Source organism: Ictidomys tridecemlineatus, chromosome 9 (genome assembly GCF_052094955.1).
Source record: "Ictidomys tridecemlineatus isolate mIctTri1 chromosome 9, mIctTri1.hap1, whole genome shotgun sequence".
NCBI classification, from domain to species: Eukaryota; Metazoa; Chordata; class Mammalia; order Rodentia; family Sciuridae; genus Ictidomys; species Ictidomys tridecemlineatus.
Genome location: NC_135485.1, coordinates 59,523,874 through 59,536,621, shown reverse-complemented (window position 1 = coordinate 59,536,621; position 12,748 = coordinate 59,523,874). Strand labels below are relative to the sequence as shown.

Here is a 12,748-nt window from a genome sequence, read left to right as displayed (position 1 = left end):
GAGGGTTCCTTTATCCCATTTCAGTTGGGCTCACAGGCTAACAGGATGGCTGAACTCTCCCCTTTAATTCATTAAGATTACTGACCAAGGGTTTCTCATTCCATGAGCTGTTTTAGAAGGGCAGACAAATACCAAGATGCCTTGATTCTCAGGCAGGAGACAAAAGGATCAGCGAATAATAATACAGTTTTACAGGAGTAGGTCAACAAAAAGAGTTGCAAATCATCCCATTTATAGAGATCAAGTGTGTTCCTAACAAGATATATTACTGCCCAAATACATTACTTATATAATAGGCACTTAATGAGCACCCATGTAATAGGTTATGCTTGAATAAATGAATAACTACCCATATCCTAACTTTATAAGCATTGCAAAATATTACCAGTGAACTTCATATTTAGGTGCAAGGAATGAAACTAGAATGACACTCACCTTGGGCACAGTCTTCACATGAAATAGTATATTTTGGAAGGAGTGTCCATCATTGGCCTGCAAGACCACAACATCAGATGTGCTCTCTGAGCCATCGTGAGCATAGAGGAGCAGGCCCCTGGAGAGTTCATCCAGCCGGAAATGATAGATAGGGGTTGTGGGGGACTGAAGAGTTTGGAGTAATTGGCCATGAAGTGGAGGATCAAGTACTTCGATGACCACATCCTGGGGATTGTCATCATCTCGAATGTCAAGGAGCTGGGTGGTGATGGTTCCCCGCTCTCCTCTGCTAATGTGGAGAACCTCATTTCTCAGCACATATGGGGCCTGTGGAGTTGAAGGGAAGCAGGAAAGAATAGTCATTTACTAGGAAAGAGAGGGTAACTCAGAGGATCAGTGTGGCAATCTGATTGATATTTCTATGCTTTTAAAGAAACTGTAGGTGCTCTGGCAAAGTAATAGCCCTGTGCCATGGTGAAAGCATTTGTCAGAGGTGCAGCTGGTCATAGTAAGAATAGTGGTTGCAGATACTTTATATCTCTGGACTCTGGAGGTTTCTCAAATCAATTTAAGACCATAGTCTTGATAAGAGGCAATCAAAAAGGGCTACCAGCTTCTAAATTTCTATTTCATCTGCTCAGCTTCTAAATTTCTATTTCATCTGCTCTCTTGATTTGCACTATATCCTCTACATTGTTAGTGAAATCAGCTCAGTATCAGGAAGGCCAGTCAGTTATCTGCATTCAATAAAAGACTAACAGGAGTTATAGAATTTTTGAACTCGCCTTTGGGAGTTAAGTGCTTCACTTTAGGCCACTATGCAATATGCTGACTCAGAGTAAGGCACTTTTGCTTTCTGAAGTCATAGTATATCTGGTCCTTCCCAGCAAGTTTTTTCAAGTTCTCCCATTCAAATCTTGACAGAGTCCCATCCCAGTTCAGCTTAGAAAGCCCACGAGATTATGATCTGGATGAGTCAGGCAACCACCTGGTTAATTCGTACAACACTGCTAATATAGCAAACTTTAATATGTTTTCCTTGGGATTGTTTGGTTCCCCCCACCAACTTGAGTAAGCAGATAAAATGTTCTTTCATGAAGAAAAAAGTGAGTGAGTCACAACAGAAAAAAACCTCATACACATACACTCAACGAGGCCAGAAGCCAAAGAAAACATTTTCTTAGTTTTTTTAATACCATTTGAAGTTGAACCATCTAAGACTTTTCTCAACATATTGTCTTCTTTATTCCAAATGGCTTTTTAAAAAAACTACTCAAGCACCTTCCTGGCCTCCTGGAAATTAAAATTTCCATTAAAGTAATGTTTAACTAATGCATCATTATGATAATCACATAGTGGAAAATTAGATGGTAGCTACTCCTCAAAATTCCTGAGAATTCTAAAGCTGTGAGTTTATACATGGGAATGAATGGCCCCTCATATTCTGAAAGAGGAAAGGTCAGAGGTGATGTCAAAGCCCATAAATAGATTAATTTAGTTACATGAGAAAATTTTAGGGAAGCTCAACACTATACTGAAATAACACAAAATTTAAAGGAACAAAAATAAGTTAAAATTTCTTTTTAAAATTCCACTTTAAAAAGTTAAAATGATAAGAGTTTATCATATAATACATAAATAAAATGTGCTCTCATTATCTACTCACTTAGAGAAAGTGGAAAACAGACAAAACTCAAAAACTGTGGGAACTCATCATCTCAGATTAGAAAGTTACCTGCTAATACCTACCTAGGTCTTTTATTGGAGTAACTACATTAGCTCAAATGAAGAGGTCAAAGTAAAATGTTTAAGAATTAAGGAATACCTAAGCCAGTGTCCTAAGGTGAATTTGGCCCTTTAGCCTATATTTACAGAGATGACATGTATTAGCTTTAATTAAAACAAAATTTACACACTTAAGTAGGATTAATTTCTAATCACTCCTAAACTTCAAGTTATCCCTGACGTGATAATATCATTAAGAAGAACTGAGTTGGATTATTAACACCATGTGGCAGTCACTTCTTCAAGTCTATGTTGTCCTTCATGTTTTTTTTTCATTTTTGATCAAAAAGATAAAAATATGAGTTAAAAACAATAATCTAGTGTCCTTCCTGGAATCATGATTAATGCAATAATAAGGTCTGGATATTTAGATAGTCTTAGTTCTCAACATCATGTCCTTGCTATTAATGATATATGCGCGCGCGCACACACACACACACACACACACACACACACACACACACACACCATCTTCCTATTGTTTTAGCACATTTTAGCTGTTCAGTCCCTCAAGCCCAGTTCTCAGAGCTTCTACCGCTGTGTGTATTCTGGACACATAAGTACAACTTGACAGAGTGAGTGATAAGAGATGAGTGTGAAGGGCCATTACACTGTGTCTTATAGCTTCTACCATGATTTCCTCAGATCTGTGTTTGGCTGACGACCACACTGACACCTCATGTAGGAGCTGATGTAAGATCCTCCAATGACTAATGATTCTAAACCCTTGAGAGAGAAATACTGAAGTAAAATAAACTTATTTACCTAAGAATAAGGGAAGTCTTCACAACTGGAACAGCTTTATTCTGCAGGACTAGTGTCAGGTTCGGTATAGTAAAGTAAGTCACCACAAGATAATGGTTTGGACCACAGACTCTGAAGCCAGATCTGCTGGGCACAGATCTTGACTATTAGCTACAACACTACAGACACGAAATATAACCCCCTTGTGCCTTAGTTTCCTCATCTATAAACTGGGGATAACAGTATGTCATGAGATTGGTGTGTATATCAACTGATAACTTATGTGAAACACTAAGAACTATACATGCATTAATAATTGCTATTGTTGATGTTATTAACAAAAGTACTAAAAATTACTCAAGAGGCATTTCATGATAAAACTAAGATTAATATAGTTCAATCATTTTTGCTAAAACTGAAAGAAGGCTTAATTTGTTCTTGAGAATTAGTAAGCATGTAAAATTGTTAACGGCTCGGTATTTTTATTACCTGTGTTGAAAACGCTTGTATGTTGATCAGTTGTGGTTCAGAGAAGAACTGCTGGTCACTAATTTTCAAGGAAAAGTAACCTTTCCTAAAAAGTATCCCCAAAAGGAATGAGAAAATACAATCATTAAATTATTCTGTAGAAAGTTAAGGATCAAAAATATTTTCAGGTTATATGTATGTAAAAATTTGGATCAAACCACTACAGTAATATAATATCTGAACTGTAAACAGAAATTACCATTCGATGCAGGTAAAAATGCTTTGTGTTCTTAGACCTTGTTATAACATAATAATAATATGACTATTCTGTTCCCTGTTTTTCTAAACTGAATATACAAACAGCTGAAAAATGAGTTGTCAGGCCAAGATAGGTTAGTGACACATTATTATACATTATAGAATGGAAAGGAATCTTGTAGTCTCTGACAAGTTCCCAGTGATTCCTTCTTTCAACAAACCTTCCTTCCAGCTCTTTCCCAATTCATAGGAGTGGACATCCAATGACAATGTTTGCAGTATCTATCTCCCTACCACTCCAACATTCATTGTGGACAAGACTAGGGAAAAAATGGCTTGTTCTTCCTTGGAAATTTGGACTTGGCCTGAGTCAGTCTCACCATTTTACTACAGTATAACCAGAACCTACCATGTGAATGAGAGTATGGAACAAGCCTGCCTGTGGGAGACAGGTCCATGAAGCTTATGAGCAAGGAGACACAGGGATGAGAGAAGGTTTGAGTCCTGCTTCACATTTCCAGTTCTAGCTTCTGGACTTGCCCTGGAGCACCAGTGCTCTTCAAGTCTTTGAGATCTGAGCCACCTCTGCAATGTTATAATAAGCCTCACTCTTTTGTTTAATCTAGTTCAAGTTGATTTTCATTACTTGCAACCAAACAGTCCCAATTAACAATAAAAGAAGGATCACTCTTTGCCGTGGGTTGAATCTCTTTAAAGGAGTTTTGTTCCAGCAGCTTAAGAGACTGTTGGAAGGGCAGGGATGAGTTGCCCACCTTTAAAAGCTGATCCAAGCACAGAACTCACCGCTGGCTAGTGATATATGTGGTTAATGCACCATGGGAGCTTTGGAATTCTTGACTACTGCAGGGACCATTGTTTCAAAGGTTCTTTAAAAGGTATTCTTGGAACTAACTATTTATACTTGAAAGAATGTGGGTGGATCTCAAAAGCATTGTAGAAAATGCCAGAAGCAAAAGACCACATACTGTCTGATTGCATTCACGGGGTATTTTAGAAAGGGTAAAACTACAGGGCTAAAAAACCAGATCAGGTGCTTGCTGGAAGGAAAGGAATAACTATTAAAAGGGTATTTGGGGGATGGGAGGTGATGGAACTCTTTTATGTCTTGACTGTGGTAACAAGATCATATAGATTTGTTAACACTCATAGAACAGCATGCTTTAAAATAGGGAATTTTATTGAATGCAAATTATAGCCCAACAAACCTGACTTTTAAAAAAATGTATTCTTGCCTTCCCTCCTATTCCAACCACTCTTTCCTTTTCTGCTCCATCTAAATCCTGCCCCTCTTTGCTCCCACCTCCAAGCTTCAAGGGAATGCAACTGACAGAAACAATGGAAAGAACCAAGAAGGAGAAATGATTTTTGGTGGCACTCTGCATCTAAGCACTACTAGCTTTTAACATAGTCACTCTGACTACATTTACAAGTTGTCTTTTACTCCACAGCAGCATTCTAACCCCGGGGCAATCCAATCCTAAAGAATTTTCATCAATGAATCATGGTCAGTATTTTCATGGCAAAGAACAAAAACCACAAACTTATGCAGCAATCATAAATTTTTCTTTTTCTTCTCTGTCATTCAAAGACAATTTTAATTTTCACAAGTTTTTAACAACCTCATTTTATTATTCTTCTGTTATTTCTTTGGTTTTAATTTTTAGGTAAAGAAAATCCAGTATTAAAATAGGTACCTAGAAAAAGAGATGTGTAGGAATTCCCTAAACTGTCATTCTTTGTCCTATTTAGGGGTACAAAGCTTAAGATTCTGCAGGTTATGTGAGGTTAAAGATGTTAAATAGAGAAGAGGGTTAATGTTGGTTGTCTGTGAAGCTTTACGCTTTTCACAAGGGATTCTACTGTGAAGCTCTGTGTGTCTGTGTCTGTGTCTGTGTGCATGAGAGAGAGAGAGAGAGAGAGAGAGAGAGAGAGAGAGAGAGAGAGAGAGAGAGAGAACAATGTGGATATTTAAGAACTATACTTGTAGCAAAAATAAATGGAGAAATGGAGCAGGGATTTGATGAGTGACTCTGTGGCTTCAAATAATCCATCTCCATAGCACAATATTTTTCTCTGTGTAGTGATTTTAGCCCCTTGAGGATGAAAGCAGGCCTATTGTCCCTATAATATTGGGGAGGCAGATATCATTGTGGCTAGAGGCATGGGTTGTGGACTCAGAGAATGTCAGCTTGGAGTCTCAGCTCTAGACTCTCAGGTTATGAGGTCTTATGCAAAATTTCCCAGATCTCGGTTTTCTTATCTGTAGACTGAGAACACATATAATTCATACACATAATTCATGTAAAAAATTTAACATAATGCCTGGCTCAAAGCTAGCACTCAGCAAATGTTGCTCTTATTCCTAGAATATGACCTTCTGAGGTTACTGACATCATCAGCTCTGAATTATCACAGAGAAAGTGCCATCTATTTTTCTCCCCACTTATGGCTTTGCCTGAATCTCAAAATAAATAAGCAACAAAAATAATAAAAGAAAATCCTCAAATTTAGTATTGACAGTGATAATATTCACTGTGTTCTTATGGTTTCGTGGTCTTCAAATCATTATTTACACAAATAGTCTATGGTGAATTATCTGCACTAATGAAGCAGAGCACGGTGAAGGAGAATCCAAGAGGCTAATCTTTGGAATGCATTCTCTGATTTCTGTTTAGTAGATTTACTCTGCTAATTATGGGGCTATATTTGCTTGGGTTAGTTTTAACATTCAATTGAATTCCTGAAGCATATGTCAGCTGGGTGGGGAAGATAGCCAGATATGTATAAAGCATCAGGAGAGAACTGGATGGGGCTTAGAAAGTAGCCACAATTAATCTTATAATGTGGATAATAAAAAGTTAACTATGACTCTAAGTTTCCTCCCAACTCTGAAATTCCAGGGACCACATCACACCTTGAAAACCACGTGCTCCATTCTTTATCTGCCCGCTATTCCCTGTATGTTATGCTCATGGGGAAGAAGCAACTCTAGCATCTGGCTATATAACCAGTTTTGTTTCTACTGGGCCAAAAAAGTGGGTAATTATACTCAGAATTTTCCTGTCACATCAGAGAATTACCTATAATTATGTGATAAAATGAAAATGTCTCAAACAGAAGTACATTCTCTGAACAATTACAGGGACATGATGACAGGCAGCTGAACACATTTGAGGAGTATTGATCTTCCCCAGATGGGAAGGGTTAGCTATTAAAAAAGAGGAGGTGGGGGCCAGAGCAATGATGGAAAAGAGGTGGGGGGAAATCAGCAACATTGACTCACCTGAGCTTTTCTTTGCTGTGTATAAAGCGCACTTTCTTCTCATTCACATCTTTCCAGCTAAAATGGCCAGCCTTGTCCAGCTGAGACTCTTTTCCATTTCTTGAGAGCACCAGCTGACCATTGGTGGGAGTGCTCACAACATGGAATAGGAGGTCTTCCACCCTGCCATCCTGGTGTTGGATGTTCAGGAGGGAAAAGTCCAGTGGCCTCATTGAACCAATTGCAAGGATCAAGGAGCCATTCACATGAAGGCTGGGAGTGTGCATCTTGCCTGAAAAACATACAAATCCAAAGCTTAGGCTTGTCACATTCACTAAGTAGGTCTTATTTATTTGCTTTAAAGAAATAGACTTGTAATGTTAATTCAGAACTGTACAGAGGAGACTCTAGGCTATTACAGAACATAAGCATCTTTCTAACTCAGTGATTGTTCCCCTAGATGCACATGAGAATGACACAGGACTTCAATGGAAGAGTTAAACCATAAAATTGTTAGAAGACAAGCTGGCTGCAGGGGCATGCACCTGTAATCTCAGCTACAAGGGAAGCTGAAGCAAGCAGATCATGAGCTGGGGGCCAGCCTGGGCAACACAGTGATACCCTGACTTTGAGGGGAAAAAACTGTAAGACAAGACTGGAGTAGAATTTTTGTGGTTCTGAATTAAGCAATGCTTTCTTATGGCACAAAAAGCACAAGTGCCAAAAGAAAAAAAAATAAGTAAGTTGGACATCACCAAATTAAAAACTTTTGTGCTTCACCAAAGTGAAAAGACAACTCATAGAAGGGGAGAACATGTTTGCAAATCACACATCTGAAATATGACTTATATCCAGAATCTATAAAGGACTCCTTTAACTCAACAATAGAAGAAAAAGAAAACCAATTTTAAAAAAGGGTAAAAATTTTAGTAGGCATTTCCACAAAGAAGATATGATATGCACATGAACAGTGCACAACCTTCATCACCAAGGAAATGTAAATCTAAACCACAACTACATAGCACTTCACTTTCGATAGGAGAGATGATAAAAAGTGCAGGTGAGGATGTGGATAAATGGGAACCCTTGAACATTGTTACTGGAAGTATAAGATGGTACAGTCATTTGGTAATACAGTTGCACAGCTCCTCAATTAAACATAGTACCATATGACCCAGGAATTCCACTCCCAGGTTTACACCCAGGAGAATTAAAAATGTATGTCCACACAAAGACTTGTACATGAATGTTCAGAGCAGCATTTCATAATATCCAAAGAGAAAATATTGCAAAAAATATATATCCATTGATGAATAATAGATAATCAAGGGTTTGGGATATGGGGATGTGACTCAATGGTAGAGTGCTTCCCTAAATGCATGAAGCTCCAGGTTTGATTCCTAGGACTAGAGGGGGGAGGTAAGTAGTTCTGGAGGGGGGTGCTCAAAAAATGTGGTATATCCATGCAATTTCATATTATTTATCCATAAGAAGAAAATAAAATGATGTACTAATACACAATACAATGTGGATGAACCTTAAAAATATTATGCTAAGAATCCACATAAAAGAGGAAACATTGTGTGATCCCATTTATGTCTAGAACAGGCAAATGCATAGAGACAGAAACTAGATTAGTAGTTGTCAGGGTCTAGAATGACATAAAAACGCACAGAGATTACTATGGTTATGGGCTTCTCTTATGATGATAAAAATATTCTGGAATTAGATTTTGGTGATAGTTATACAGCTTTGTGACTACACTAAAAACCACTGGGGTATACACTTTAATTTTTGGATTTTATGTCTGAATTATATCTCAATAACAATAACAAAGAATCATATAGGGATCTTTTAAAACAATACTGACACTTTGGCTCTACTACTAGATATTCTGACTTAGATGTTCTGGGATGGACCTCATTAATTTCATAAGCCCCCCTGCTTACACTAATTGGCTGGCAGATTTGAGAACCACAGTCTTATCCTGATTACACCTGTCACATAGGATCCACTGAGGGCAAGAAAAGAGACAGGTGTATGATACCATTCTCTAGAGGGTACCAGTTAATCTACAATGAAGTAGGATTGTTGGTGGCTCACATTCAGAATTCATGTGAAATATATACACTTAAAAAAAAAATTTGCAATCTCTGTGCGTATGAAACATCTGACAGATAAATGAGGATTTCCTTCCATAATGTAGAATTCATCCTCTCTCCTGCAAGGTGTTTTGCCAAGGTCTTTAACGGGCAATGTTCCCTTCTACAATTAGGCCAGACAGTGTAGTTCAACATCTACCATAAGATTATTCTAATAAAAGTAGAATTAATTTCCACAGGTTTACTTGTATTATGTCCCAAGAGTAGTAAGTTGACTCTCAAGTAGATGGGGTTTCCAGAAAGATCCTAACAAAATGAGTCAAGGATTTTTTTTTTTTTTTTTTTGGAAAATCTTAATCTCCAGAAATATAGAGACAGAATGTGTGACTTTGGATACTACAAAATGCCTCATGCTTTTGGTAAACAATAAAGCTAAGGAACACTTCCAAGGTTTATCCACCTATAAAACTTTTGGAGTTCAAAATGAGGACTGAATTTAAATTTGCTTCTCTCTGTTATTTAAAGTGAGGTATGCAGGGAGAAATGAGAGCCTTTCCTTTAACCTGTTATTCATAACAGAAACAAATTCATCCAGTTTCAACAGATGAACCTCTTGGAGTCTCCTCATCCTTTTCATTGTTTATTTACAGCTTATCTCCACTGTTTGCGCAAAAGATGCACCACTGAACTCTTGGCATAGTTTACTCTACAAGTTTATATGAATTCACATAAGTGCATTGCATGTATAAACATGTATGTGATTTTCTACAATGTGGCTGCAGTTCAAGAACACAGCTAAGTTTATGCCAAATTTCTTATCTTATACTTGTGACTTTTGGAGCACAGATTGCTTCTTTTTTTTTTTTCTTCAAAGATCATAGAAGTTGAGATTTTCCTAATTTTTCCATGTTGTATAAACAGTTCCTTATTCCTTAGCAGCATCAAGTTTTGGTTTCCCCCCACAATGGTAATTCTGAATCAATTATTTCAGTAAACCCAGACTTTGCAAAGTAAAATTACTGGTGCATTCACCAGACCGCCAGAAGAGCTCTTACCAGAACATGTTTCATTAGAAGAGTGGGCAGAGAAGCCAGGAATGCAGTTGGAAACACAGAGGCCATTCTTCAGAAAGAACCCTTGGCCACAGAGGTGACATCGGTCTCTGTGGCTACACTGCAAGCAGCCTCGGGGGCAGGCTATCAAAGAGAAGACATAAAAAATGAGACACAACCAAGGCACAGACATCCAAGTAGGACCATTAGGGAAATAAAGGGATTGTAACCACAAGAGTTGGAGCACAAGCAACAAATGGCCCCCTACCCATAACAGACTGTGACAAAAGAGCCTCCTAACTGTCTCCTGTAGAGCCTCATGGGAGCTGATACACCCAGAAGGAAACTGAACAGAGAGACACACTCCCCACCTCACATAATGCCGTTTAGAAAGACTGCTCATGGATGGCTGTTAATCATGTAGACTGGTATGAGAGGACATTCATAGTGGTTAAGAGCATAGGCTGTCTTTAGGTACCATTCCTTCTCTGTCACTTACCAGCTGTGACCTTGGACAAGTTCCTTCAATAGTGCTGCAATTTTGTTTTGCTTTGTTTTTAAAAAGAGAATAATAATATCACCTAATGCAAGTAATAGTTGTAGGATGACATGTTATAATGTGAAATGACTAGAATCATGCACTCACAGAAAGGCCTGAGTGTTCTACTGCTGCCACTGCTCACTGTTGTTATTATTATTATTATTATTATTATTATTATTGAAGAAGAAGAAGAAGAAGAAGAAGAAGAAGAAGAAGAAGAAGAAGAAGAAGAAGATGATGATTAAGATTCTTTGGGTTGTTGATAATCTTCTATGGATTGAGTGATAACTGCCTAATTTTCTGGCTTCCTTTGCTGGGATTTTGTTATAGAGTGGTTACACAGTATAAAGGACCTTGACAGGAATCAGAAAACCTGGGTTTAATGTCTGGTTTACATTGCCTTGATTAACAACATTTTTTACTCTGTTTTCTGTTTCCCTGTAAAATAAGATTCATAGTATCTGTCATATTTTATCAAGTCGTTGTGAATGTTAAATAAGACGAGACAGATGAAGAAAATTTGGTGAAACATAAAATGTTGTGTCTGATTAATGGCATTATTGTTAAACCTCAGATATTCTTTCAAGTGGGGCACAAGGTACGAAGGTTTGGTAGAAATGATGAGAATAAACAGAAAATTTTCTTGGATGATCCAGTGGACAAGGAGATTAAGACTTTGAGTTTAACAATAAAAGCTCCAGTATATGTCACCAAATTATTCCTCAGAATCCTAGTCTTCAAGGATATAATACCAATATCAGGGTTATAGGTGATTTAGTCTAAACACTGAAAATTCTTTGTCCGTATCAATATGGCTGATCTACTCTTAATGGATACCTCACTGCAGTTCAATATAAACTTTACATTCCATTAAAAAAAATAGGCTTTGTTTCCATAAAGACCTTTAAGGACATATTGATTTGTGCAAGAGAATTATTGGGCTACACTCCTAAATCCTATTTAACCAGCATTCAGCAGATGTGCATAGGAAGCCATCAATTACTTAGGCCAAGTTCCCTGGGTTTTCTTTCTGCCTCTAATTCGGATGCTCCTGGTTGCCTGAGAACCAGCACACATGACTTGATGCTCTTACTTCTTGCCAGAGAACTTAGCTTAGACTCAAGTTACCTGAGCATATGTGCTTTGCATGGTCTGCAAAGTACCCCTTCCCACATTCCTGGACACACTGGGCTTCCAAGAGGAGAAATGGCCCTTCACAGCGGGTACACTCATGGGGCCCCTGGCACTGGAGACAGTGACTATCACAGCCTGAAAGACAAAAGTCAAGTCAATAGGAAAGTGTATAGCTTTGCAAAAGGATCTGGGCCCCTATTCAAGGCAGCACTAGGTATCAGGCAGCAACACCATCCAGTGTACTCAGTGTACTGGGCAAAGCACCCCATGAGAATTCACGGAGCCACAGTTCTTCTTGTGATCACCATACTTAGCAGTTAGAGGAAAAGTTACTTCACCTCTATGTGCCTCCGTGTTCTCCCCTTTAAAATGGGAGTAAAATATTGTCCCACATACCTTACCAGGTAAAGATCAAATTGATGGAAAATTATAGGTGAACTCTAAAGTGACTGATGGATATTATCAACTATTGTTAGTATTAACTAGTCCTTAGCTTTCAGTACTGTGTTACTTAAGTGTTGGTCTTTTCCTGATTCATCCAGTCAATCATTCAGGAATGCTCTCAGAAATGGTCCCTGTGTAGTTCTGGTAGGAATTTCAGGGTCTGAGGATTTTGTGGTGTTAAATTGAGGCTGAAGAAGGTGCTGGGGCAGAGAGAGTTGATGGTGAGGAATATGGCATACAGAGATTCGGGGGAGGCAGATAGATGGTAGAACAACATGGTCTTTCTGTGTGCTTGAATGCTCAGGTACACAAATCTTCCCATCTGGAGGACAGGATTTCAAATCTTTAAAGAAATCCAAATGTAATGGCCTACCATACAACCCTAAGATTACCATACCGGGCATCAAATTTTAGCATATGTCACCTAAGAGCATGGGAGAAGGAAAGGGAAATTTTCATAACAAAGACAATTGTTAGCAAAGAAACCCAGAATGGGGTAAAA

At 38.1% G+C, this 12,748-nt stretch overlaps 1 protein-coding gene across 3 annotated transcripts in view; it reads right to left on the bottom strand.

The window, feature by feature from the left end:
• Fras1 (Fraser extracellular matrix complex subunit 1) overlaps positions 1-12,748 on the bottom strand; it is a 425,584-nt gene that overhangs the window by 134,463 nt on the left and 278,373 nt on the right. For all 3 annotated transcript variants that reach the window (XM_078021445.1, XM_078021446.1, XM_078021447.1), the window contains 5 exons: positions 11,797-11,937; positions 10,131-10,271; positions 6,995-7,265; positions 3,454-3,538; positions 436-762 (listed from right to left, as the gene is read on the bottom strand). In XM_078021445.1, the coding sequence (XP_077877571.1) occupies positions 436-762; positions 3,454-3,538; positions 6,995-7,265; positions 10,131-10,271; positions 11,797-11,937 (965 nt within the window). The remainder of the gene's footprint in view (positions 1-435; positions 763-3,453; positions 3,539-6,994; positions 7,266-10,130; positions 10,272-11,796; positions 11,938-12,748) is intronic.